This window comes from Ictalurus furcatus, chromosome 2 (assembly GCF_023375685.1).
Source record: "Ictalurus furcatus strain D&B chromosome 2, Billie_1.0, whole genome shotgun sequence".
In the NCBI taxonomy this organism is placed as follows: domain Eukaryota; kingdom Metazoa; phylum Chordata; class Actinopteri; order Siluriformes; family Ictaluridae; genus Ictalurus; species Ictalurus furcatus.
Genome location: NC_071256.1, coordinates 16,800,290 through 16,825,872, shown reverse-complemented (window position 1 = coordinate 16,825,872; position 25,583 = coordinate 16,800,290). Strand labels below are relative to the sequence as shown.

At 39.1% G+C, this 25,583-nt stretch overlaps 1 protein-coding gene across 5 annotated transcripts; it reads right to left on the bottom strand.

The window, feature by feature from the left end:
* Positions 1-1,725: 1,725 nt before the first annotated feature.
* Positions 1,726-14,816, bottom strand: rnf44 (ring finger protein 44). 5 transcript variants are annotated; one of them, XM_053651081.1, is made up of 11 exons: positions 13,850-14,816; positions 10,145-10,410; positions 8,919-9,150; positions 8,388-8,555; positions 7,044-7,217; positions 5,882-6,061; positions 5,476-5,591; positions 4,902-4,989; positions 4,527-4,648; positions 4,333-4,432; positions 1,726-3,240 (listed from the first exon to the last, which is right to left on the bottom strand). In XM_053651081.1, exons 2-11 carry the CDS (start codon positions 10,315-10,317, stop codon positions 3,178-3,180), a joined length of 1,416 nt encoding a protein of 471 aa, XP_053507056.1. In that variant the 5' UTR covers positions 10,318-10,410; positions 13,850-14,816; the 3' UTR covers positions 1,726-3,177. The 5 variants fall into 5 exon arrangements, with proteins under 5 accessions (XP_053507056.1, XP_053507065.1, XP_053507075.1 ...); XM_053651090.1 differs by having other exon boundaries at positions 5,894-6,061; positions 13,850-14,814; XM_053651100.1 differs by having other exon boundaries at positions 8,436-8,555; positions 13,850-14,813.
* Between the last annotated feature and the right edge of the window lie 10,767 nt (positions 14,817-25,583).

Here is a 25,583-nt window from a genome sequence, read left to right as displayed (position 1 = left end):
TTCTCAGTCAAAAAAACCAACCAAATAAAGAAAAAGAAACCCCTGTTGAACGTTGCTAACGGACCGTTTTAGGGGCACTACTAGCACGGCATGCTATAAAGAGTACGTGAAAGTCATAGTCATAGCACACACACACACACACACACTATTGCATTCCTGTAATGTGAATGGAGCGACAGACATCTAGCACCGTTTCACTATATGGCTTTCAGTGATCGAGTTTTTCCAGGCAAGTCAGTTTCAGTCGCTGAGGCAACAGCAGAAGCACGAATGTGATCGAGAGCCGAGGAATTTAAAAAAAAAATAAAATTAAAAACGGCCTTCACCGTCTACAACAAGCCAAGCACGCCAATTAGGATCGGCTTTAGCGGTTCTTAAAAAGTCTCGCTCTGTAATCGCTCGGGTTCTGTGCAGTACGACGCATGGCAGTTTTCAGCTGAGCCGGAAATCCCCGGAACCCGAAGCCAACTAGAACTTGATAAAATTAATAAAAAATAAACAAGAAAGATTGAAGAAAAAAAAAAAAAAACCAAACAGCCGGGACCTGGTTAAGACACGCATGCATACTGTGCACGATTAAATAGTCGCCCACACATGTCTAGATATTTCACTGAAATGAAAAATACAGGTTGCTTTTTTCTTTTCTTTCTTTCTTTTTTTTTTTTTTTTTTTAAAAAAAAAACATTTTCCCCCAACCCCATGCAAAAAAAAAAACACTGTTAATATCTGTAAGTGGTTTATTAGGTAGGATAATGCGATCGGCCGGTTGTTTTTTCCTCTAATCAATTTTATTATTGTTATTATTTTCCTCCAACATCAAGCACGAGTTCTAAGTACGAAAACGTTCTGCGTGACACTCTGATTGGTCACCGCGACACGCCTGTTCTCACTTTTTTTCTTTCTTTGCATGCCGGTCTTTAACTGGTGTGATGATAAATAGCGTTTAAAAGGATTACACATAAAATATGCACGGCCTGAGGAAAACTGAGAAATCGTCAAATCCGTCCCCTCCGCCTGTTTTCCTTTTGTTTTAAGTTAACTAAGAGGCCCTGAGAGTATTTTTCTTTTTTTTCCTCCAAAATATATGCCAGTGAACGGATATGTATACACAATATTTAATATCAAAAAAGTGTGGTTTAAATTCATCACAATGGCTTGTTTTTTTTTTTGTTTGTTTGTTTTGTTTTTTACCTGGTGAGCATCAGTACAGACTCGCATGCTAAAATCACGGCGATGTCCCTTCACCCATAAAGCGAGTCTGATTAGAACTGCTACTCTGTGTACACAAGGAAGCAAGAATATATAGATTTATATTTATATTTATATATATATATATATATATGTATCATATATATTTGTGTCCTATAATTAGCGTAGCTAAAAAAAACACCCTATTTCAACATTTCATCCGTGTGTTTTTTTTTTATTATTATTATTTAAAGAATTTTTTTTGTCCTTTTTTTTGGGAGTCTTATGCAGAGCAAACCAAGAGCTGAGCAGGTTTTACAGTGCATTTCTAATAACGACCTTTTCTCTTCAAATCGTGTAAATCACTACAGTCAGCTGGCACACACAAGCAGAGTCGACGACGCGCTGCGGGGCGTTTCCACGTTTCTTTTTTTGTCTCAATACAAGACGGCAATAAGGATGCTATGCGTACAATGCTGAATCTTTTTACATCACTTCACATTGCTACTGTGCCCCCCCCCCACCTCACCCCAAAGATACACCGTGCTAGTGCTCTGCCCATCAATCCAGAAGATAAAGCCGATAAATAACACCAGTTTTAAAAACCTAAAAGAAGTTAAACCGACTACGGAGTCTACTTTTTTTTGTTTGTTTGTTTGTCCGTTTATGATTAGTAACAAGTTTGTGCTTGTCAACGTCTTGAAGAAGGCAGAGCTGTATCCTTGGAGAGTGTATTGAATTATTGAATATTTGGCTCACAGATGAGGAAAAAGCCCGGTCCTCCGAAATAAAACAAAACAATAAAAAAAAAAAAAAGAAGGATTCGTTCAGGACAGACACTCGTTACACATATTGCTTTCTGCAAAAGGGACTGACACCTTTTTCCAAAGTCAGTTTGTTTGGACGTCAGGTGAAAGTGAAATTCCCTTCGCCGCTGTCCCGCTGAACCTGCGCGTGAAATGCAGCAAGAAGCTCGTCGAGTCGAAAGTATTGCTAACCTAAAAAGAACAACAGTCCGTGAGACACCATCCAGAAGAGAGCAAACGTAGAGAAGGATGGAGGAGACGAAAGGAGGGCTTCCCTGTGCAGTACAGCCAGGTTGGGAGGCGGACAGAGGTCATAGGTCGCGCCAAGGTCCTCATCCTTGTGACCTTTCCAGTGCAGCAACAGTGCAAAACTCCACAGCGATGAGGCCCAGGAGCAGACGTGTATACGCACACACGCACGCACACATTCATCCTGTTTAGTTTGCAGTACATGTTTTTTTTTTCTTCGTCATTAGCTCAAAAGATTCGGAGCCACTGCCCTTCACGCTCACATTAGCAAAGCTGGGATAGAGCTATTGAAATCATCAATACATTATTGCAAAACATACATTATTAACAAGTCACTTCAGCCCCATCACCTATACAAACATGCAGCTAATGATCAGGCGATTCGTTTCTTTTTTCTTCTCCAAAAGACAGTGGAATGGACAAACCAAACGGCGGTTGCCTTTTCTTCTCCTCCCCCGATTGAGCAACGTCCTCGAACCCCCTCCTTGTCTTCCCTTAACGCCACTACAGCACAGCTTGGATTATTCGTAAGCGAACAGCGAGAACACATTCAACCGTGTAAACAGATGCCAACACCACACATGTTAATCTTTGGAATCGGCAAAAAAAATTATAATAATAAGGGCGGGGCGGATGAAAACTGGAAAACGGTGCTTGTGGGAGTTGGCCGGGCTCAGAGGAGGCAGTAGCTTGCGTGAGAAGCACAGCGGAGGTCTAACACAATCCGTACAAATTCCAAGATTGCTTATTGGTCGAATGTTTGGGAGGAGGGGGCAGTTGGAGTGTGTAGGAGATGCTTCTAAGTTTTGCTGGAGGGCACAGGTGTCGGGTGGTGCGCACATGTATTATGTGAGTGTGAGTGTATGTGTGTGCCCGCTCCCACCACACACTCCAAGGTTTGTGCTGTTATCCAGTGAAGGACGAAGGCCCGGACTCACTCCACGTCACGGTGAACTTCGGAAGCGTCCGCACGGCAGATTGGACACGTGCGGTTACTCTGGGAGACAATGAGAATGGAATCAAACGTTGGTCATTTACACACAAACACACACACCACTAATTAGCACTTTTAATATAGACTTTCTAAGAAACTCCCAGCAAACTTGTAGTGCCACATTTAACCCTCTACTGCATGAATTATTACATTTACATCAAGTTCACATAATAAAAAGATACAAAAGATTTCGAAAAAATCTTTTCAAAATTGCTGTATGGCAACAAAGTCCAATGGGGAAAGTATCATCTAGTCAAAAATAGCACAAAATGTATTATTACAATTCCAATTACTGCATTTGCAAGTTGCAGATGGGGTTTTTTTTTGCCACCTAGTAAACATGTAAACATTATAACTTCTAGAAAGGAATTACAGTTGTAAAAGCTCACTCAAAATACATACACAAATTAGATCCAAACATGTTTTTGGGGACGTATATTTTATTCTTTCTCTTGAGTCATAACATTTAGAAAATAAGGTGCAATAATATGGTTTTTCTTACTTTAAATGTGAAAAAATGTAAATATACTATTAGAGGACCCTAATTGTAGTAGAATTGTTTGTATTTTTGCTGTGTAGGCCTGTTAAAAGAAAAGGAAGTGCAAACAGCACTTCCTGGTCATGTGACAAGGCTTTTTTTTTTCTTATGTCAAAGTTAAAGTCCCCATTTTCCAATTACATACGGAAAAAGTATTTTTGTATTATTGCCCATCAAAAAATTTGAGAAAACGTTAATTAATTGTTGCCATCTGGAAACACCATGCAGTAAAGGGTTAAAAGACTGAAAAAGTGAGTTCAACACTGGTTTCGTTTAATGTTCAGAAAAGTCAATTAATGTTGAATAAGAGGAAAATCAGTTCTAAATCAATGTGAACATTTTACAATTTTAAAGATTCAATACAAAATCAGCTGCATTACTCCCATCAGATTGTAATTATAAAAATAAGAAAAGACATCTCAAAAAAATGCACTGTGACAGAATACATCACGACTGATATCATATTGCCGAGCTCTACCCAGTGTGTACCTACGATCATTAGCCTGATGTAGTGTTGAAGTGTCCCTCAGAGGTATGAATTTATATGAGCCACGTACCTTTAACCATTTGTCCACACACTTTGCGTGAAACTCGTGATTACAGGGTAATACTCGAAGTAGCTGCCTTGACTCAAAATCACTAAAGCAAACGACACACCTGAAAGGATAGATGAAAAACGGCAATCGCTGATGAGTAGGATGTCAACTACTAAAATGATTCCTACTATTAAACACGAGCTCAGCTCACTTACAGGGTCTGTTCTGATTGGTGTTTTTCCGAGTTGAACCTGTAGGACGGAAGCTGTTCGATGTCGGCCTTCGTCAGTCCTCGAGGTTTAGCCTCACCGAGCCTCTCTGCGAGGTTCAGTAACGCCTGGGGCAGAAGTCACAACATTGAGCACATGCTCCTTATAATGCTGACGCAACATGAGCATTAGCGTTTCTATAGTAACGTCTTGCACTGGGACTTGTATAGTGGATGCTCCAAAAAACAAAAACAAAACAAAACAAAAAAAACGTACATCAGTTGATGTGAAGTTTTCTGTAATGAGACTTTTCCCTTGTAACAATTATGGAAGGAGTCTCCAGTGTCAGCGCTTTGTAACAGGAAAGCCTTCAGGACTCACCTCGTAGTTCTCCATCTCTACGTCGTCCACGTCCAGGTCCAAGCTGATAGCCGGACCCACAGCAGTCGGAGGCACAGGAAGCATCGAGCTGTACACAGACATGCCATATATAAACACAAGTTATCCCTGAAACACCTGGCTTAGAAACATGCTTTCGACAGCTGATTTGGTAACAATGTAGTTACCAACCCATGCCTAAAAGATTCACATTTTGGCTTTTTAAATGCTCATCACACCTAAAAACTCGATCCATGATCACCTATCCTCAGAGCTGGAACGGTTTGACAAAGGCAAATCTGAAGTAGCACTATTATACTCTTATAATGAGCACATAAGAGGGACCACATGGTCTTACTTCAAGGCCAAATACGTCAGGAGAAAAAGGCATTCACTCATGCACACTAAAGACTGGAGGGACCAAGGAGATTATTTTATTGCTAGGTAGGGCATAAATACTATACATGTCCACTATATTGTAACTTAAAAGCATGTGATTATGCCTAAGATATAGGAAGTAAAGCACTTTTTTTCTACAAAGTTTATCAGACAGAGCGTATGTGGAGATGTCTCTTACAGGAAGTAAGGGAGGAAGCCGGGGTAGTAGGGTGGAGGAGGGGGAGGAGGAGGCAGCGGCTGCTGTAAGCGATACCTCTGGCCACTCCCACGCCTGGGCAGCATGTGTGGATATGGCTGAAGAAACACACAATGCACACGTGAGCACATGATGCAACAGTCAGTCTATGAAATAACAATCAGCATTGTAATGTTACTGACACGCAAAGGGTTCATCTAATCCTAGACCAGGACCTGTATATGACATGCATATATATATATATATATATATATAAAATGACACAGTGGCATACTAGTCTGAAATTATTAATAAATATAGGCCATGCTGTAAGCACAATATGGACTGTAGCTGTTTGCAGATACATTATTGGCGTTGCACATGATGAGAATTATGAGAATTTCCTGACATTTTCACTCACCACCGCAAAGGGCAGCTCCTGATGTAGGGGTTCTTGGGGCAGGTGGTACTGCAGGGGCACGGAAGGGGGCATGGCTGCTGGTGGGTGATGAGCCGCAGGGTACGAGAAAGTTCCCAAATGGTGCTGCTCTCCTCTCAGGTCCACCTCGTTCTCCACTCTTTGCAGAGGCTGAGGAAAACATGCAAAAGGACACCCAAACTGACATGCTTCACTCAAAAATGCTAATGTGGCTAACAATATCTGAACAGACATAGGAAGAGAATGACTGTTTATATCTGTTTCATTATGAGGGACAACAGAAGATAGCTTTTTTCGTACAAGAAAATAAACACAGTTGCAATCAAAATTATTCAACCCCCATTGCAAATCAGGTTTATTGTCAAAATGTACAGAATTTCAGCTGTTTGCGATGAACAAATCAAACAAAAGCAATTGAAATAGTTCAACACGACGAATGCTTCAAGTGGTGTCTCCGAACTCAACTGAAAATGCCACTTCTAATGACTTCTCCAGTCTCAAAATTATTCAACCCCCTGAATAGAATCCCTCACAACAGCCCAAATATGCAGAACAGGTGTTGTCTCAAGCAGACCTGATGTAATTAATCAATGGCTTCATCAATTGCACCAAGTGTGCTTGAGCAGGAACACATGAAATACCTGAACTGGCTATGGGTAGAAAATGTATTAAATACCTGGACAAGGCAGAAAAAGGAAGCTATCAACGGTTGCAACCAGATATCTGAGAAGGCAGGTTGTGAAAAACCCCCGAGTGACTGCAAAAGATTGCAACTGTATGATGACTGTATGATATAATTTAGAAATAAAGAAAAGTTTTACTAGACAGCAAATCGCTGTGGTATAAAAGGTGAAAACATTTCAGGACATTCGATCCTGAAAATGATGTATTTCAGGGTGGGAACAATAACTTCGCTTCATCACAAGCACCCTGTATTTGATTATTCTGTAGATGTAGTGTGCATCAGTAGTACACTGAATTTACAATGCATTGTAGGTAAAATTACTGTACACAATCCAGGAAAGAATCGTTTGTCCAATGAGAATTCCAACACTGCCCCTAAAAAGTGCACTATAGTGAACAGGGAATGCATTCAGACACGGCAAGAGACTTGCCCCAGTGAGTGGCTCACCATGCGTGGGTGCTGGGGCTGCAGGGGGATGAAGTGGCTGAGTGGCGCCAGCGCCGGGGGCTGATGCGGTGCCACTGGAGGACTCGGGTGCAGGAGGAAATGCTCGCTGGAGATCAGAGGCGGAAAGGCCTGGTAAGACACGGGTAAATGGTGCATGGTGCACGCCTGGATTAGCTGCAGAGACACAAATAAACACCAAGATAAGTGTCATTTTCAATACCGAACTAAAGTACACTTTCCCCATGATGACTCTTAAATAACTCTTCTGTAATGGTGTATAGACCAAACAAGGGCTTTAAACTGTGGAAACTACGGTGCCCTGGAAATAGGTCACTAAGCAAAAAAACTGTAGTATCTCACAGGTTTGACCACAAACTAAAGCATTACAAGATATGCACTAGAATGTCTGACAAGACAGAAGGCAATACCTTTGTGGCTTGCCAGTCCCAATAAAGGATGTATGAACATCTAAGAAACGGTGATGTAGTCTGTGTGGCCAAAGTAATCCTTGGTGGAAAACCAAATGTCCAGGGATGGAGCTGGACCTGATCCAACCTTTCCTATAAACCTGACCCTAATCCACAAGACGCTGCACAACACACTTATCCAGCCTAAAACGCACCGAGTTACCTCCACCTCCTGGACTTTTAGTTAGGAGCTGGATTAGGTTCGACTCCACCCCCTTGACTTTCAGTTCTGCAGAGAGGGGTATTTGGCAGAGTCAAGCCCAATAAAGGAGGCATGGCCTCTGTGTCTACACGTCCCCTTACAGAACTTGCACTTGCATCACACTGAAACATCTCTAAATCATTTTATTGAATTGCTGGCTGCTTAAAATTCATTTTTTACACCTCAAATCATTCATTATTTTAATAATGATCAATAATTTACAATTCTGCACCTTAACTGAAATGTAGCTGCTCTGCTTTGATATTTGAAAAGCTACAGTGGTCGCACACATACTGCACAATCAGCCATTTTTCTGAAATACCCTGACTCATTTTAACCAACATAATGCATTCACAATACACAATACGAGGGTGGGAGCTGCCATGTCGACAAAACAGATGCAATGAATTAAGCAGATGACTCGATATACTCTCAGATGAAAAGGGATAAATAATGCACGGTGGCTGTAATGATGCTCTGATCTAAATGCATTAAGGGAACTGTTTGACCAAAACACTGAGAAGAGAAATCATGACTAGCTGCAAGCCACATTAGTATTTATTTTCTCCTTTGGTTAAACAGTTCTTTTAAGCTGACGTTAAGCTGGAGCGGAGTGGAATGTGCGCTCTACACAGACGGCACTGACGCTTCCGGCTCTTCCTTGTTCAAACTCACAGGAGGAGGAAGGCAGCAGAGCAGAGAGAGCTGTCCGCTGAACATTACCGAGCATGCTGGGAGCTGCTGCGCGTTGCATGCTGGGATCGGCTGCCCTGTGTGCATGGGAAAGCCGTGGGTCGTCACCGTGGTAACTGTGTAAGATATCGGAACAGATCCTTGGTGCATCTTTGGGAGGGGAAACAAGAACATTAGTTAGAATTAAAAATACAAGTTAAAAAATAAAACTATTTAAAAGGTGCTTGAGTGGAATTACAAAAGTGTGAATCAAAAACTATTTATGAAACTACAACTTCAGTACAGTTCTAAGTGTCATGCACAGCAATAAACACACAGATCAATATACATAAATACTAAATGAGAGCAAATGCTCTCTGAACTGGTGAAACTTAAAAGTCTCATTCAGTTTGTTCTACAGGTATGCAAACAGCAGGAGAAGAATCAGGATAAACCAGGAAGTCAACCTGTTGTTTACAGAAGTAAATTTTAAAGCGTCGGCTATAATGATCATCTTTACAATGTCAAGCCTACTTGTTCATGAAGGTCCACCATGATGGAGGTCTGCTGCGGCGGGTGTGTGGACGGATGGAGCATGCGGGGCGGTGCGCCGGCTTGGCTGTACTGCCTCGCCTCCTCTACAGGAACGGCCTGGTGCTGGTGCTGCTGCTGAGGGAATGCGGGGTGGGGAAAATTCTCATCCTGCCGCGGGGAAGCGTGCGCAGCCGTTCTGTCTCGCTGCCCCCACTGCCAGCGCGCTGGAGGACTGCAGAAACAAACCGCACGTTTCCACAATGCTATCGACTTTAAACATCCGCAAATATTTGCACGAGGTGGACAAACGAGACGGAAGGACACAATTTACTATACAGACAAAAGCAAGTCAGGTTGATGAGCCAATCACGGTTCCACACAGTTCGGCATCATCATGCCTACAAACCTGATATAAACAAGATGGGTTTGATGTTGGAGCAGGAAATAAGTTCAATCATGCAGCACTTAGAGCGGTCATGATGAATTCTAGTAGTTAAATTTAAAAGTAGTATGTATTCAAAAGCAAGAAAACATTCAAATATTTAAGTTCCAACGAGTCCGGGCCGAGTCTGAAATGGCAGTTTATTAGGAATGCAATGCACTAAGTAGGGTCTACAATACTATCATCTTCCCTATATATTGTGTACAGTAAACAGGAAGCTTTTGGGGTCTTCGATCCTACTTAAGAAAATGAATATCAAGCTAAATATCACCAAGAAAACTGTAGAGAAATCAATAAAACCAACCTCTGAAGGAAATATTTGCCTACTCTAGCATCATCGGCTAGTCTTATATTCATCTATATTAAATGCTGAATACATCATATTTCTCATTCTTGGGATGGTGTCAGAACACCTTATGATCTCGGAACACACCAAGGTCAGAGGTGACATGTAGTCTGGCTGCGCCTGCTACTCTTATCTCTCCCCTCTCCCAACACTTCTTCTCTGTACACAAGCTGGCCTCTCCATCTTGAGAGTGAGCCCACAAAAACTTTTTTCAAGCACATAAACATCAGAGTCTGAAGATCAACATCAGCCTCCTGGTTCCTGTCTCGCTGTTCTCAAATATCTAAGCACTGGGTGCCGTGACCCGAATGGACACTAAGACCTCTCTGGTGAATTATTTGATTGTTTACTAATTAAAAGAATACGATACAAGCTAATAATGTGGCCCAACTGCTAATGATTTAACATATGCATTAATATTTGAATGCACTCAAATACCTTTTAAGTGAGCGAAACATGAACACACTTGCTGAAAGAATGAGAGTTGTAGCAGCACAGTCCCACCTTCTCCTGAGGTGCACGGGCGCGTTGCAGGGACCCCCGATGAAGCTCCTCTGGTTTAAGGGGGCTGTTGGCGGCCGCCTATTCACAGCTATTTCCCATGGTCGCATTGGGGATGTTGTGAAGAACGAGTCACAGCCACGGGTGGGGGAGCACTGGTGCTCGAGGCACTCTGGTACGGCGGCCTCAAATTCTCTTCAGCTCTGTCACACACACACACACACACACACACACACACACACACACAGTAAAGGTTTGGCTGAAACTTACAACAGTCTCAGGGAAAATAAAAAACACTCAGCGAGCGGCAGTTTTTGCAGTCTTCAACTGTCCGGTTTCGGTTCACACTGTAGCCTCATATTCCTGGTCCTGACTGACAGGTTCGGAACCCAATGTGGTTTTCTGCTGTTGAAGCTGATCTACAGGTTTGGTATGTGCTGCATTCTGAGATGCTTTTCTGCTCACTACAGTGGTAAAGATTCACTGTAGCTTCCCTGTCAGTCTCTGGCCAGACTGGCTCTTCTCCTCTGACCTCTCTTATCAACAAGGCATTTCCTCACGCAGAACTGCTGCTCACGGGATATTTTTTGGGGTTTTTTCACCATCCAGTATCAGTGCGCTTTTTTTTTGTAACAATCAGAAGTAAAGTTATAACTGTTTCTCTTTTTTTTTGTCAACTGCAACTTGTTTCACAACGTCCCACAACATGAAATCTAACTATAAACAGATAAAAGTACATGGTGTTGTTTAATTTAAAAACAAAAAGACGAGAGGAAGAGAATATGCTCCAGAATAATCATGTTCCAATTCATATCAGTGTCGGTAATTATTTTTCAATACCATCATGCCTGTAAATGTTTTATTCCTTCCTTAATTCATGTGACCGGTCAATAACTAATATCAAGCATAACTAAAGGACCTTTGATAGTGCTCTGTTATTTAATGCTGATCAGCTGGATAAGCTTTACAGACCACGCTTTAAAAACAATGAGCGTAGACGACATAATATCTGCAATCGCTGTTGACTACTATTAAAAATACATATTCAAATTAATGCCACTCATAGCAATTGGACTTCTTAGTGGATGCTGTAAAGTATAAATAATAATAACAACAACATAACATGAATAACATGAATCTGAGTGCAATTTTAAGAAAACTAGCAAGGAAACTGGTGTTGATATGAGGCAATTAATGCAGTGCCAAGTATCTGTAATTACAGATTAGATTTGACATACATGCATTGTGTCATTGGAGTACATTAGATTTACATTAGATTTGAAACATAAAATAAATCTGTGCAGCCATCGTATGTGCAAATATTTTATACTTACACTGAAAGTTGAAGACCTGGATGCATTTTGAAGTGAAGCAGATCAACCCTACATGAGATGGGTTCCCTTCCTTGGATTCTTTATTATTAAATAACAATGTAATTTGTATTCAACATAGGGTAACATATTTGAGGTCATTCAAACTATTAAAATTGGACGATTTTGCATATTCAGTTGTGTCCGTGTCATCAGTGCATTATACAATGAGCAAAAATGCCACTATTGCTAGAGCATTATTTAAAATGCACCCATAATGGTTTTTAAAAAATGTAGGCACATTTCAAAGGTCTCACACAATAGCTTTACATGCATCTTAGGTCAAAAACACTTCAATGTGCTCATAATTTAAACTGCAGCATTTACACCCCCCCCCCCGCCCAAGTGTCAAAAACAACTCGTTAAAATGATCTGTTCTAAAGGATTCATTCTAAACTCCTTCTTTCAGAGAGCATAACCTGCTCTGATTGGTCAGACACCCTAATCTGTTGTGATTGGTCTACCGCTGTCAGCGAGCAGCCAATGAAGACCAGAGGCGGGGCTTTTTGTTACAAACCTACATAGATTAGTACAGCAAGTAAATCTGGAATTACTAACGACTCGTTTCAGCGGTTCAGAATCGCTTCCTTCTTTTGGGAGTCAATAACTCCGTTTGTTGTGCACTTTGATTTTTGAAACTTTCCAGACTTTTTACATTCACCAACAGCTCAATAACACACTACATGAAAAGGTCATATCTGAAAAACCATAATAGATGCACTTCAAATATCATGAGTATGTCACTCGCAATGTCGCACCAATAAAAGTTCTAAAAAAAAAAAAAAAGTGGTATGTGTATTTTAATAACAAATGCTGTTTTATGCATAATTAAAAGCTGAGATGTTATATTTAAGGAGTCTCCAGTGTCAGCACTTTGTAACAGTCAGCTGTGAAGCTGTAATGGCTTTGTGGTAGGTTTTTATTCCTTGTCTTTTTTATTAAAAGACTTACGAGCAAGAGGGGGGAAAAAACGATGGTGAAGGAACTACGTTCCCCGCTTCGTATACATTCCATAACAATAAATGTATCTGTAAATGGCTATAAAAAAAAAGTATTACAGGGGGTGCTTCACACTAACCCGTCATAGATTATTACTTTATCAGCACAGATTACCAGAATGATTAAATCCTTATTTTTTTCCCATTATTATCCGTGTAACACGAGTCGATATGCAAATGACTGCGAATATGCAAATTACGCGATACTTATGACGTCACATCGCGACTTGCATTTACTTTCTTACTTGCTATTTTTCAACTACTAAAACAGGGATTGTGGCGTATTAAAACACGTCCATGTTAATTAGCGCAATATCTAAACGAGTAAAAAAATGACGATTCATAATGACCAGGAATAAAGTGTCGATTTTTGTAAAATCACGCGCACAATGTCAATCACTGAAAAACAAGGACCTAACGTTGCATGAAAGATCCGTTAAAAACGATGAAATAGCACAAATGTTCTTCTGTGTCGATAAAACTCTTGGTGTGAAGGATTTAACAAAGGATAAGAGTTTTTTGCATGATTAAAATCAAGAGATGGTGTGGAGTGAAGTGAAGCAGCGCCATGTGCTCAGAGACAAAGCAAAACAACAAAGAAGAGATATGAGCCGAGTGTAATCTCTCTCTCTCTCTCTCTCTCACTCACTCACTCACTCACACACACACACACCTCCCACAGATAAATACCACCTGGTGCACGACATTTCTACTCGTAAACGAGTGCAAATCGTATAAACGTGCACTCTGTGCTTATAACATGTGTATAAGAGCAGGGGGGATGGAGCAGTGTGTGAATATAAACAGCTAGCACAAAGGGCACATGTGGCTGACTTTGTTGTTAGCCACTGTTAGCTTCACGAGCTAGCTTGCTTGGCTAAAATGCAGACCAAATGCAAAGAAATAAAGTCAGACAGAAGAGCGACATCCAGAAATAACGGCAAAGTGCGTTTTTAAGGCGTGCACAGTCGACATTAGGTGAACTAGCTGTTGTTGCTGCTGCTGCTGTTCGTGTTGTTGTTTATGCAAACGAGCTGAACCCAAACAGGAAACGCACAGCTAGCCTAGCCCATCTTAGCCGCGTGCAAAAGCGAACAATTTTGCTAACCTAAAAAGAATCCGCCCTTGGTTCAAAATGATTTCACGAACATTTCGCTCTCGTCTTTGCAGCACAGGAAGTGGTTATATTCACAGCGCTAACATTTTTGCGCAAAATATAAAACCAAACGCTAAAGCTTAGAAGCAATAGACGCTAGCTGTTTAGCGTAGCTTACTTGTTTTTTGGCGGGTCCAGACACTTCTTATCCTTAAACCGGGTATATTTTTTTATGAATTCGGTTTGTTTTTGTTTGCAATTTAAAAAAAAAAAAAACAGTAACCGTTAACTTGTATGCATGCTTGACTTTAGGAGTCTTCTTCTCCGCTTTGTATCCGCTGCGTCCCGCTTGAGCTTGTTGATTGGAGCTGCTGTGTTTTCATGTCCAGCAAAACAGCAATAAACGCCACTCATAAGCGCTGCTTTTTTTTTTTTTTTTGCTATTTCAACTATTTAACACTCAAAATCCGAAACTAAATACGGCTCTAACGGTAAAATTCTTCAACTACATTTATTTCACAAGCATTCCACTGCGCGTGTTGTCATTGTGTCGGGGTGCTTACGTCCCAGTTGTGATGACGTCACTCCGACATAGCCCCGCCCCACACGTCAGCCAGACCCAGAGCAAACGCTGTTTTTAAAGTCCCCATGAAATCAAAATAGAAGCGTTGTGGCTTTTAGTATGGGCATGTTAGTCTTAAGGTTGTCTATAAGCTAGTGCGCTCCAAAACAACGACAACAGTCGCATGTAGAAGATATACGCATTCAAAATGTATAGTCTCTCTCTACCACTGACATGGATCAACGATTTTGATGACATCATTCTGCACTTCAGCTTCTCATTAGATTTTCTGTCTAATCAAATACACTCTAGAATCTGAAGTGTTATAAACATTATAAACATCATCTTGCTGAAATCGTTGTTGTTGAGCGAGAGAAATCATATCAGCAAGCATGGGTTGTAAATGTGTTTTTGGCTGTTCGAACACATGCGTTTTATTCAGTTTCCCCAACTGTAAGCTGGTTAAGAAGGAAATAGCTTGAATTCATTCAATCTGAAGAAAGAGGTATTTCTGCCAGCTCAAGTCTTTATGACAAGTTTTATCCTTAAATAATATATAGTAATATCCTAAAATAAATAACCTGCAGTGATTTGTTATGATATTTCGGGTTATTAAAAAGGAATAACAGAGTGTTTTGTGTCATAGCGGCAAATCAAGGCAGCCGGTCTTGAGGTAAAAAACTGAATCGAACAATAACATGATGCCCTGTTTGGATTGGCTTAGTTTTACATAGAGAGGTGTGGCGATGCAGTTATGCTACAATCGAGTGTACTCTGAAAAAAATTCTGACCTCTGTCATGGAAAAATCATTCAAATTGGAATTCCATGTAGGCAAGTCAGGTGACATCTACCTTGCCCACATTCTCTGACATAAACAGAATTCCCTTTGCATTATTTTCTACTTGATAAAACTTGAGAAAACTAGGTGGGAACTTCGAAAAATCAACTTGGAGACTTGAGTACAAGGGATTGCAACAGATTTAACATGAGATGTATGAAGTACGCATGGAATTTTTAGTTTGACAACCGTGTGTACGTCATCTCTGGTGATTGCTTCTTGTGCAAGTTGATCATAATTTACATTTACATTTATTCATTTAGCAGACATTTTTATCCAAAGCGACTTACAAATGAGGAAATGCAAGCAAATAATTACCACAAATGTTACCTTCAGTAACATTACTCAACATACATATGTCCAGAAATTTCATCCCACCTGAAAAGTATTTTATTTTAACAATCTAAATTAACCTGAGCAAGTTGTGGGTTGACATTAGCTTTACAGGCTAGTCCAGAAATATTGGCAACCTTCATCAAAGGACTGGAGATACATATAGCAGGATCTTGATCAATTTCTCCAAATGCAGAACATTTTAAACTCCTTTATATTCTTAGGCATGTGAACTTCCTTCTTAAATTCAGACCACATTTTCAACAGGGTTGAAAGCTAAAATATTTTTTCTGTGATGTATATTTGGTAATTAATTATGTTGGTGAATGATTCACCTTTGCCCAAATCTTAACCTCTTGGTAGATGCAACCAGGTTCTGGGCTCCTGATTTTGTATTCCTGGCTTGATATGTACAGTATGTATATTTAGGCTCTAGTTGAAAGATCAGTCTACGGCGAAGTCTTATCCTCCCGGCAGAGGCAACAAGGTTTTGAGTCTAAATATACTGGCAGAATTCATGCAAATAATTTCACAAGAGCCCCTGGGCCACCAGGTGCAAAGAAAGCTCCAACAAATCAATGATCCTTCATCAAGTCACTTTAAAAAGGTTTTGTTTTGTTTGGTGAAGCACTGCAGTTTGTTGTTCTTGATGTAGTGGTATCTTATAGCTGATTTAAAAAACTGATAACCACAAGAATACACAAACCTGTGCAATTCTGAATGGGTGATGTTTGGACTCTTGTTTACTTCCAACATCATCATCGTCATCCTTGCTGTATGCTCATCCTGTTCCAAATTTATCCTGTTCCAGTCTTTTAAATACACTATATGGCCAAAAGTTTGTGGACACGTGACCTGACCCATATGTAGTTCTTCCCCAAACTGTTGCCACAAAGTTGTAAGCACACAATTGTATAGAATTGTATAGAATGTCTTTGTATACTGTAGCATTACAGTTTCCCTTTACTGGAACTAAGAGACGCAAACATGTTCCAGAATGACAATGCCCCTATGCAGAAAGCCAGCTCCATGAAGACATGGTTTGCCATGGTTGGTGTAGAGGAACCTGACCTCAACCGCACTGAATACCTTTGGGTTGAACTGGAACGCCGTCTGCACCCAAGACCTCCTCGCCAAACTAATGCTCTTGTATCTGAATGAACACAAATCCTCACAGCCACACTCCAAAATCTGTTGGAAAGCCTTCCCAGAAGAGTGGAGCTTATTATAACAGTAAAGGAGGACATAAATCTGGAATGGGATGTTCAACAAGCACATATGAGTGTGATGGACAGGTGTCCAAAACATTTGGCCATATAGTGTATTTTCTTACAGCCATAATTGAATAAGTATTTTTTATTTTTTTTTAAATAAAGACAGATGGTGTATTACCTGATTTTTTAAAATACAATTGGTTGAAGGCAACAGTAAAGAAATGTTTCCTCCCTTTCTTGGATAGCTCTCATAGTGTGTATGGTTTATACAGTAAGGGTGCCAATAATTCTGTAGCTATTAATTATCATATTATATTAATGCCTTTTAATCCTGTTTACTAAATGTAAAGGTCATGATGCCACCTTGTTTCAATGCAAGTCACAGATGAAATTTTATTACAACCTATATTAAGTGTTTTCTGGCCTTTGCAGAAAGGCCAGAAAGTCCTACAAGGTGAATTTAACTAGTTGCTCGTCTGTTTCAGCATACTGTAACTGCACCGTGTTCTTGTAGGTATTCAAGCATAAACAAGTTGCAGACTGAATTTTTTCAGTCTACACACAACCGTTTATTGCACTTCACATCTCATCAGCTGGTTCATGTGAGGTCTCTCAGGCCGCACTTTTCCATCATACAGATGACACAGCATTTTTCTGTTCAGCTGAAAGAGCAGGGTGTGTTTCTCTAGCAACACTAACTAACCATGCTCATTTATTAATGAAGTTTATCACATTAACACCATTGTATAGACACCATTAATTACCTTGCTGTGATGAGGAGCACATCTGCTTAGCAATTCAGGAGTGATGGGAATTCCGGCTCTTTTCACGGAGTCAGATCAATGAGAGTCGACACTTTTTGGCTCCAAAATGACTCGCTGACTTCTTTTTTTTTTGTATCTAACGTCATTTATACTGATATAATCACCTCCAATGCATTTTAAGAAGTAGCAGTGCAGTGGATCGTACCTGTCATGCTGTGTCATACACACAGCTGAGATTCAAGCACACGTCTAACCATTCACACTAACACAATTTTTCCCTGGAAGCCTTTTGATGAAACAGTCCATACAGGATTTGCAGAGTTTTGTTTTAGATTGTTGTTGCCAAAAATACTTGATTTTGCTGCAGCTTTTTCTTTTTTAAATTTTGCGATGCAACTTGCGGAGTTTCTTGTTCTTTTTTTTTCTTGGAGGAAAACTACTTGAATTGGTGAAATCGCAATAGCACGAAATTGTTTTGCACGGTCTTTCGCAGTGATGTTTGTTGGAAAATGATATCTTTTAGCTGTACTTATGTTTGACACACTTGAATCTGAGAGGGCTTTGGCTGAATGCGTGTTGTGATGACGTCACATGACATATCTTGCCCCAAATCTGCAGAAAATCTGTGGTAATTTTGAAAAATTGCAAACTCCTTCGAGTTAATTTCTGCAATCGCAAACTGGTTAAATTACACTTCAAGTGTAATTGCATGTGTCTATAAACATCTATATATGCACACACATCTACATTTAGAAAAACGGATCTCAACTTTCCACAAACTCAAAGAATCAAGTGATCACAACAATTGCCAAAAAAAAAAAATCTTAAACCTCACATCTGTAGCATCACTTAAAACAACCAGGCTCTCATAAGGTTTCTTAAAATACCTCAGAACAGCATCCATCATCTACCAGTATTAAACCGCATGGTAGTGATATGACTGTGATAAATCATACAGTTGTTTCATGATATTTTTCATAGTAGCTTATTTGGTTAGAAAGTGGTGAGTTTGAATCCCAGGAATCACAGCAAGACCCTTAAAAAGAGCAAATCCAGTGCCCTATATTCCTATGGAAGACAATGACATAATTCCGTCAGGTCAACCAAAAAAAGATACTCTCCGAGTACATACTTTCCAATAGAAGCAAAAAATAACACGCAAACAATAACACCATGAGTCGGCAAAATGTTTTTGCAAACATTTACAGTACTCAAAGATTACTTTACACTATCAAATGACCTTAGTATACAGCTGCATTATATTCAACATACAGTGCTGTTGAATTTTCAAATCTGATTGGTCAGAAGGCATTGATAATTTTTTTGCTATATAATAAACGTATAATTGTTGGTATGGCGAAGTTTATTTAAAATTTATAAAAGGAGTCTACAGCATCAGCACTTTATAACACTAAGTTTTCCACCACAGGAAAGTCTTCAGTAGAGAGCTTAATTTCTTTGTATGGCAAAATTATTTGTCTCAACTCCAAAGTTCTGAAAAAAAAAAACAAATGTTGGATGCAAAGTTCCAGAAAGCAATGCAGCAACTCAGCAACAAAGCAACTCAGGTCAGCTAGTTAGCGATGTATGGGACAATGACAACTGCGGAAGCTGATCTCTTTGAGCAGAGGGTACAGATGAAGATGTGAGAGAGCTGGACAGAATAAAGGACTAAAGCGCTGCTGCATCGATCTCTTTAGGTAGAGATGAAGCAAGGGTTAAATCCCATGATGCCACTAGACAAACAGCACTGTGAGTAACGTAGGAAAACATTAACCAAAGTGGCCATGTTGGTGAAAGCAGTTTATACACACACACACAAAAAAAATTCAACTAATTTTCAATTTAATTACAGATTAATTATTGCATGCCGTTAAAGATCACATGTTAATTATAAATATTCAGGATGAAATTTTGTCTGCTATATGTAGGTTGCTGCAAACTTACAAGATATTTCTTTACAGTGACAGTGTCAGAGAAACGAGCATGTTCTTGTCAGATTTACAACACAGTAGTATGATTTGATGGCTTGTCAATCAAATAAGCCACACCACTAGTTTATGGTGATATCACAGCTCACAAATGATAAACATGGAGATGTCCATGTCTATTTCTCCACTTGAAATTTGTAACATTCAATACAGGGTGTTTCTGCTTGAGGTGGTGGAATAAATTTGCTGTGTTTGCATTGTTTGTTGATACGGGTTTTTTGACACACTTTACAAATCGCAGACATTTGCTTCACATCTGAGCTTCTTTATCCAAACCACTTCTGTATTATTGAAGAAGCTCCCTTTTTGGGGATTAATTCTTCTCCCTCGTCTAGTTTTAGAACTCTGCCTTCCACCATGCTTGTTCTTGTTCTACGTATGAGATGCGCACGCTGCGGCATGTAAACACGTCATCAACTATATCGTGAATATTGCGGGATGAAAAATTTTTATTGTGGGGAGGAATTGTACCGGTATATGACGGACGAAACGATATGGCACAGCCCTAATAATATGTATAGTCACACAGAACCTAACTATTATGTGTATGCATTTTTTTTTCATAGCGTGTACACTGCCAGCTGTTTATTCTACACATGCCGGCATAGGTTATTGTTTCTTGTTTTGGAAGCTATATCAGTAACATCATGACAAATTTGTAATGTAAATGACGTAGTTCCGACTTCCCACTTTTGAGTTATTAAGTAACATGAACTGGACTCACAAGTATTTTAGTTGTGAAGAAACTAGTAGGGGAATATTATTTTTGTCTAGACTCAGACATGATCAAAATAAGGCAAATTACATGTTTGTTTTTTTGTTTTGTTTTTTAAATAAAATGATTCTTATAATGTGCTGGATCAGTGTGAGGACAATAACATCTGATGGATATGTCTATATAACTACTGTGTCATAATATAGAAATACTGTTTATGCAAAAAAAATAAATAAATAAATAAGAAGTGACATTTTGACAAAAGAAAAGGCAAATATTGACTAAAATGTTACAAATGTTGTGTGAAATGAACCTACATTTCTTGTAGGTGAGAGAACTCTAAGAATAAATCGTGATGGAAGCAAATATTTGGCCAAAATAAATGCAAACTACATTATAAATGGACAACCTAGTCTCGCGAGGAGTGTTCCGGAAGTGACGTCACCTACTTCTTCACCCTACTGAGGCGACTAAAAACAACGCCTTTATTATTATTATTATTATTATTATTATTATTATTATTATTATTATCGCACTTAAATCCGTCGATTAATTTAAATCTGATGTATGACTGGGAACCAAATGAAACCGTGAACTAGCCTATATAGGGCGCATAAGTGGTTGTCTGTATGCTATGAAGTGCACTTATGTAGGGACTATGGAGCCGTTTGGGATTCATCCCGAGTTACGTAAACCTTTGCGCCAAATGACCAGCCGTCAACAAAAATTAATAAAAATAAAATAAAATTAAATTAAAAATTAAAAAGAAATGAGCAATGTGAGAATTTTACAGATGCTTTTTCAAAACAAGATGCAGCCTAATAAAGCTGAATTTGTTAGAGGTTAATTATTTTTATTAATTATTTTAATTAATAAAAAAGCATGTCGGACATGCAGAAAGCCATGTAGAACATAAGAGCAAAAGAATATCATGTTGCTTTGTTTGGTTGGTTTTTTTTTTTTTTTTTTTTTTTTTTTTTTTTTTGCACATCTTTGACATCTGAAGCTATTTTTTTCCTTTTTGAAGCAATGTAAGTTCCAGGCTGTAATCAGAGACGGTACATCCTTATCAGAGGCTGCAGAAAAGACGCCAGAATAAAATGCGCAAATCAGTTGCAAATCAATCAATTACAGACATCAGCCTATTAATCACTCCTGATTTAAGCATAAGGTCATGTGAACTGCATGTTTCCAAGCCTTAGCAGAACTAGGACGCATCTTCATGCACTTCTAGTCCACTGTGTAAACATTGGAGCAAAACCGAGGAGCTCTCCAAAGGCGCAGACACACACACACATGCACACACCCGAGCGCGCATGCAAACATCCCAAAACATAGCCTACCTGATGGTTAATCTGCACGGATTTCACTCTCTGGTCCCATCTCTCATCCGCGCGCGCGCACACACACACACATACACGGATCCGGTTTTGCCGGGATGATCCGGTTCAGTGAATCATTCCGCGGTTTTCACCACTGAAAGGGACAAACCGGCGGCGCATCAAGCCAATCCCAGTCCACCCGAGCAGATATGTGTGCGACATGTCTTGTCTTCTGTGTTGTTATTTAATAAAAAACAAAGGCTGGAGTTTTGACTGAACACAGTGACTCCATGTGGCTTGCAGTCATGCTTTAGGCATGTGCGCAATTTTTCGGATCTACCCCTATATGGAGCAGTTTTAAAGGGAGCTCTGGAATTTTATTTATTTATTTATTTATTTTTTACCGTAATGACTGTAAAAGTTCTGCCCAAAACGTCAATGTCATATCGCCCACCTTCACTGCGTCTTAATATGCCCTCTTCGACCTGCCCTCCATCATTTTAAAGGAATATTCCATAGTTTTTCCCAATATAATCCTGTTTCACTGTACAGAGAAAAGCATAATTACTCAAAACTCCCTTATAACAGAAGTCTAAAGGCAGTTAAACACGTACAAAAGTTTGTGGACACGTGACCATCACACCCATACGTGTTCCTTCCACAAACTATTGCCACACAATGGCAGTGTAACAGTAAAGGGGGACTAAATTTTGAATGGGATGTTCAACAAGTAGGACTGGAGTGTCCACAAAGGTGTCCACAAAGATTTGGCCATGTAATGTGTCTCTATAAAGTGACTTTAAAAGTAGCCTACACTATGAATACATCTGAATTATTCTAATGGACGGTACTCTAACAGGATGCACTTAATGCAGGACTGGTTTTGCTGATATAATCCACCATGAAGTTTTGCCAACGATTACAATTTTCAGTTTATTAATGAACAACAGATTGTCGTTCCCACAACTTAATTATCTCATTCTCTCACACTACTAATATGTTCCCACAACTTAATTATCTCATTCTCTCACACTACTAATATGTGGCCACAACATAATTATCTCATTCTCTCACACTACTAAAATGTGGCCACAACATAATTATCTCATTCTCTCACACTACTAATTTGTGGCCACAACTCAGTTATCTCATTCTGTCACATTACTTCGTTATTGCCACAAATTGATTCTCTCATACCAATAATTTGTGGCCACAACATAATTATCTCATTCTCTCACACTACTTAGTTGTGGTCACACATTAATTATCTCATTCCCTCTAAGTTGTGGCCACAACTCAGTTATCTAATTCTCTCACACTACTAATTTGTGGTCACAGTATAATTATCTTATTCCTTCATGTTACAAAATTGTGGCCACAACTTAATTATCTCATTCCTTTGCACTAGTAAGTTGTGGCCACACATTATTATCTCATTCTCTCACACTACTTAGTTGTGGCCACAAATTACTTATCCAATTCCCTCATATTACTAAGTTGTGGCCACAACTTCATTATCTCACTCCCAGAGGCTAATGATCTTATTCCCACGCAAGTCATGACCATGTGTTATTTATTTATTTATTATCAAGTAGGGCTGTCCCAAGCAGGGTTCTGTAAGTCTCTGAGTTATACATAAATACATCCTGTGATTTATTTATTTATGTATGTATTATTATAAATACCACTAAGAACAGTGATTTTGCTGTGTGAGTAACCTTTATTCTCTGAAGTGTATAGTCTGTTGCCAACCACAATAAATCAACAAGCCTGGAAAGGACACACAGATTTGCTTATCTGACTGGTGACTGGTCTTACAGCTGGATATTTAGAGAACAATTATGATCAGATGAATCATAATCCCCCTCCCCCATCTATGTATGAAACCATCTATGTAATAAACCAAAGTCTAAGAGGATAAGATCAGAACCTCCTTCCCTTCAGAGTTATTTACAGTAAACCAGATTTAAAATCTGATACGTGACCTGCCTTCAGATTCAAATATAAGCCACACCCTTAATGACAGCAGTGAGTTGTTAACCATACTGTATCATAGTTACATGATCTTGAATACATTTTATTATTTCAGTTGATTGCTCAAAAAGATAAACACAACATTGCAATATCTCTGAAACGGCAACTATGAGTCACAGAATGGATGTTATATAATGGCATATAAAGTAAATCTGAAGTTGACATTATCTTATAGAGTACCCCAAAAATATTGGCACCCCTCAAAAGCGCTATATATACAATGAATAACACACAATGAATACTATGTTGTATAGTTGTATAAACACTTTTGTATTTTAATATTCTTTTCAAAGATTAAAAATAAAGTAGGGCATATTTTCCAGAAAAAATATTTCAGAAATTATTGGCACCCCCCAAATTATTATTCTGTGCAGTCTTTCCCCCTAAAGAGTAGAACAGCAATAATCCTCCTCCTGTGATGACTGATAAGGTCAGAGACCTTAATAAGATCTTGTAGAAGAATGTACTTGTAGAAGATCATGGACAAAATTCTAAGCTGCACACACGTATTATTTATACCCCAGGGAATAATGAGTCTTTATTGGTTAAATATACAGTAGAGCACAGTGAAATTGTTTTCTTCGCATACCCCAGCCTGTCAGGAAGCTGGGGTCAGAGTGCAGGGTCAGCCATGATACAGCACCCCTGGAGCAGAGAGGGTTAAGGGCCTTGCTCAAGGGCCCAACAGTGGCAGCTTGGCAGTGCTGGGGCTTGAACCCCCGACCTTCCTATCAGTAACCCAGAGCCTTAACGGCTAAGCCACCACAAACACCTTTTGCTCTTTGACCATTTCCTGTTACCTACAAGTCTGAGAAAAAAATATCTATCATGTAAAAATTGAGTCAGAATTTTGTAATGTTTATGTTAATACAATAATTCCTGGTTATCATCTTGAAGGGTACCAATAATATTAATATACTAGAATGTATGTTTACCCTTTCAAACTAGTATGCTATGCTAAAGTTTAAATCTTACAATTGATGTTATTTACATTTAAATTGACTCATTATTTCACACTTTAACACCTTCTGAGTAACTGTACTTTGTTACTATACTTAAGTATAATTTTGTGGCATTAATATTTTCATTGTGTGTTATGGAAATTAAATTCTTGTACTCTTACTTAATTACATTTACAAGAAAAAAAAATTGTTTACTTGTTACCTTTATATACAGACCTTCAAATTTAGACACAAATCTCAACAATCCAGCCAATGACTAAAGGCTACAGTACAGATCAAAGAAATGGGCTCCAGTGCATTTGATTGACATTTTATTTGCTTTTTATTCACATTTCCTTTGAAATGTTTGGTTGGATACTTCAAAAACCATGGAGACATCAAATTCCATCCTATGGAAACATCTACAGGTAAATCATTAGCTAGCTGAATGAGCTAGACAAGCTATCCAGATGTTTTGATGTTTTATGATATGAAAGCTCTGTATTAAACTTAAGATGCTGTTTCGATATTTTCTGTTGTGTTAAAATATATCTAGTGCTGCTATAGGCTCAGGATAATGTGTAAGGGTTATCTTTGCTAGATATAGCTAACTATGTAGCTAGAAACATGTATGAATTAACAAGAGCTATCTAGCTAGCTCATGAACCTAGCAAGCTACTGAAACAAACTGCATTTGGCTTAGATAGCTAACCAGCTATCATTACCTTTCTTGACATGAGAACAGAATAGAAAATAGAACATTTTCCTCATAGACATGTTAAAAAGCAAATTGTTAAGTAATTCCTTAAGTAGTTTTTCAACCGATTGTTATACTTACTGATTGTTGTAATTTTCTTGGTCACTACTTTCACTTTTATTCAAGTGAATTATTACTACAGTAGCAGCACTTTTACTGTGTTTCATTCTTTCCACCATTGCTCTTGTGTACTACAGCTGAACCACAGCAGAACATACAAAAGCATGAGCACTGGGTTCTCGTATGCTTGAGAAAATTAGTGGAATTTTTACCATTGTTTTCTGCAATGAATGATGGTGCTGAAAGATGGCCATTTGTCTGAGGTCTTTACGTAACAGGCAGATGAAGGGGTTCATTAGTGTTTGTCAGAAGAGGAAGCTTGGCTCAGGGATTTTTCACCCTGCGTTACGTTGGGTGGACGCTATTGTTTCCCCCCCACA

Coding starts and splice junctions, on each gene's coding strand:
- rnf44 (XM_053651081.1), bottom strand. CDS start 10,317: ATGCGACCATGGGAAATAGCTGTGAATAGGCGGCCGCCAACAGCCCCC. Junction 4,990..5,475: donor GGCTTCCTCCCTTACTTCCT/GTAAGAGACATC, acceptor GTCTGTGTACAG/CTCGATGCTTCCTGTGCCTC. Junction 3,241..4,332: donor GTGTGGACAAATGGTTAAAG/GTACGTGGCTCA, acceptor ATTGTCTCCCAG/AGTAACCGCACGTGTCCAAT.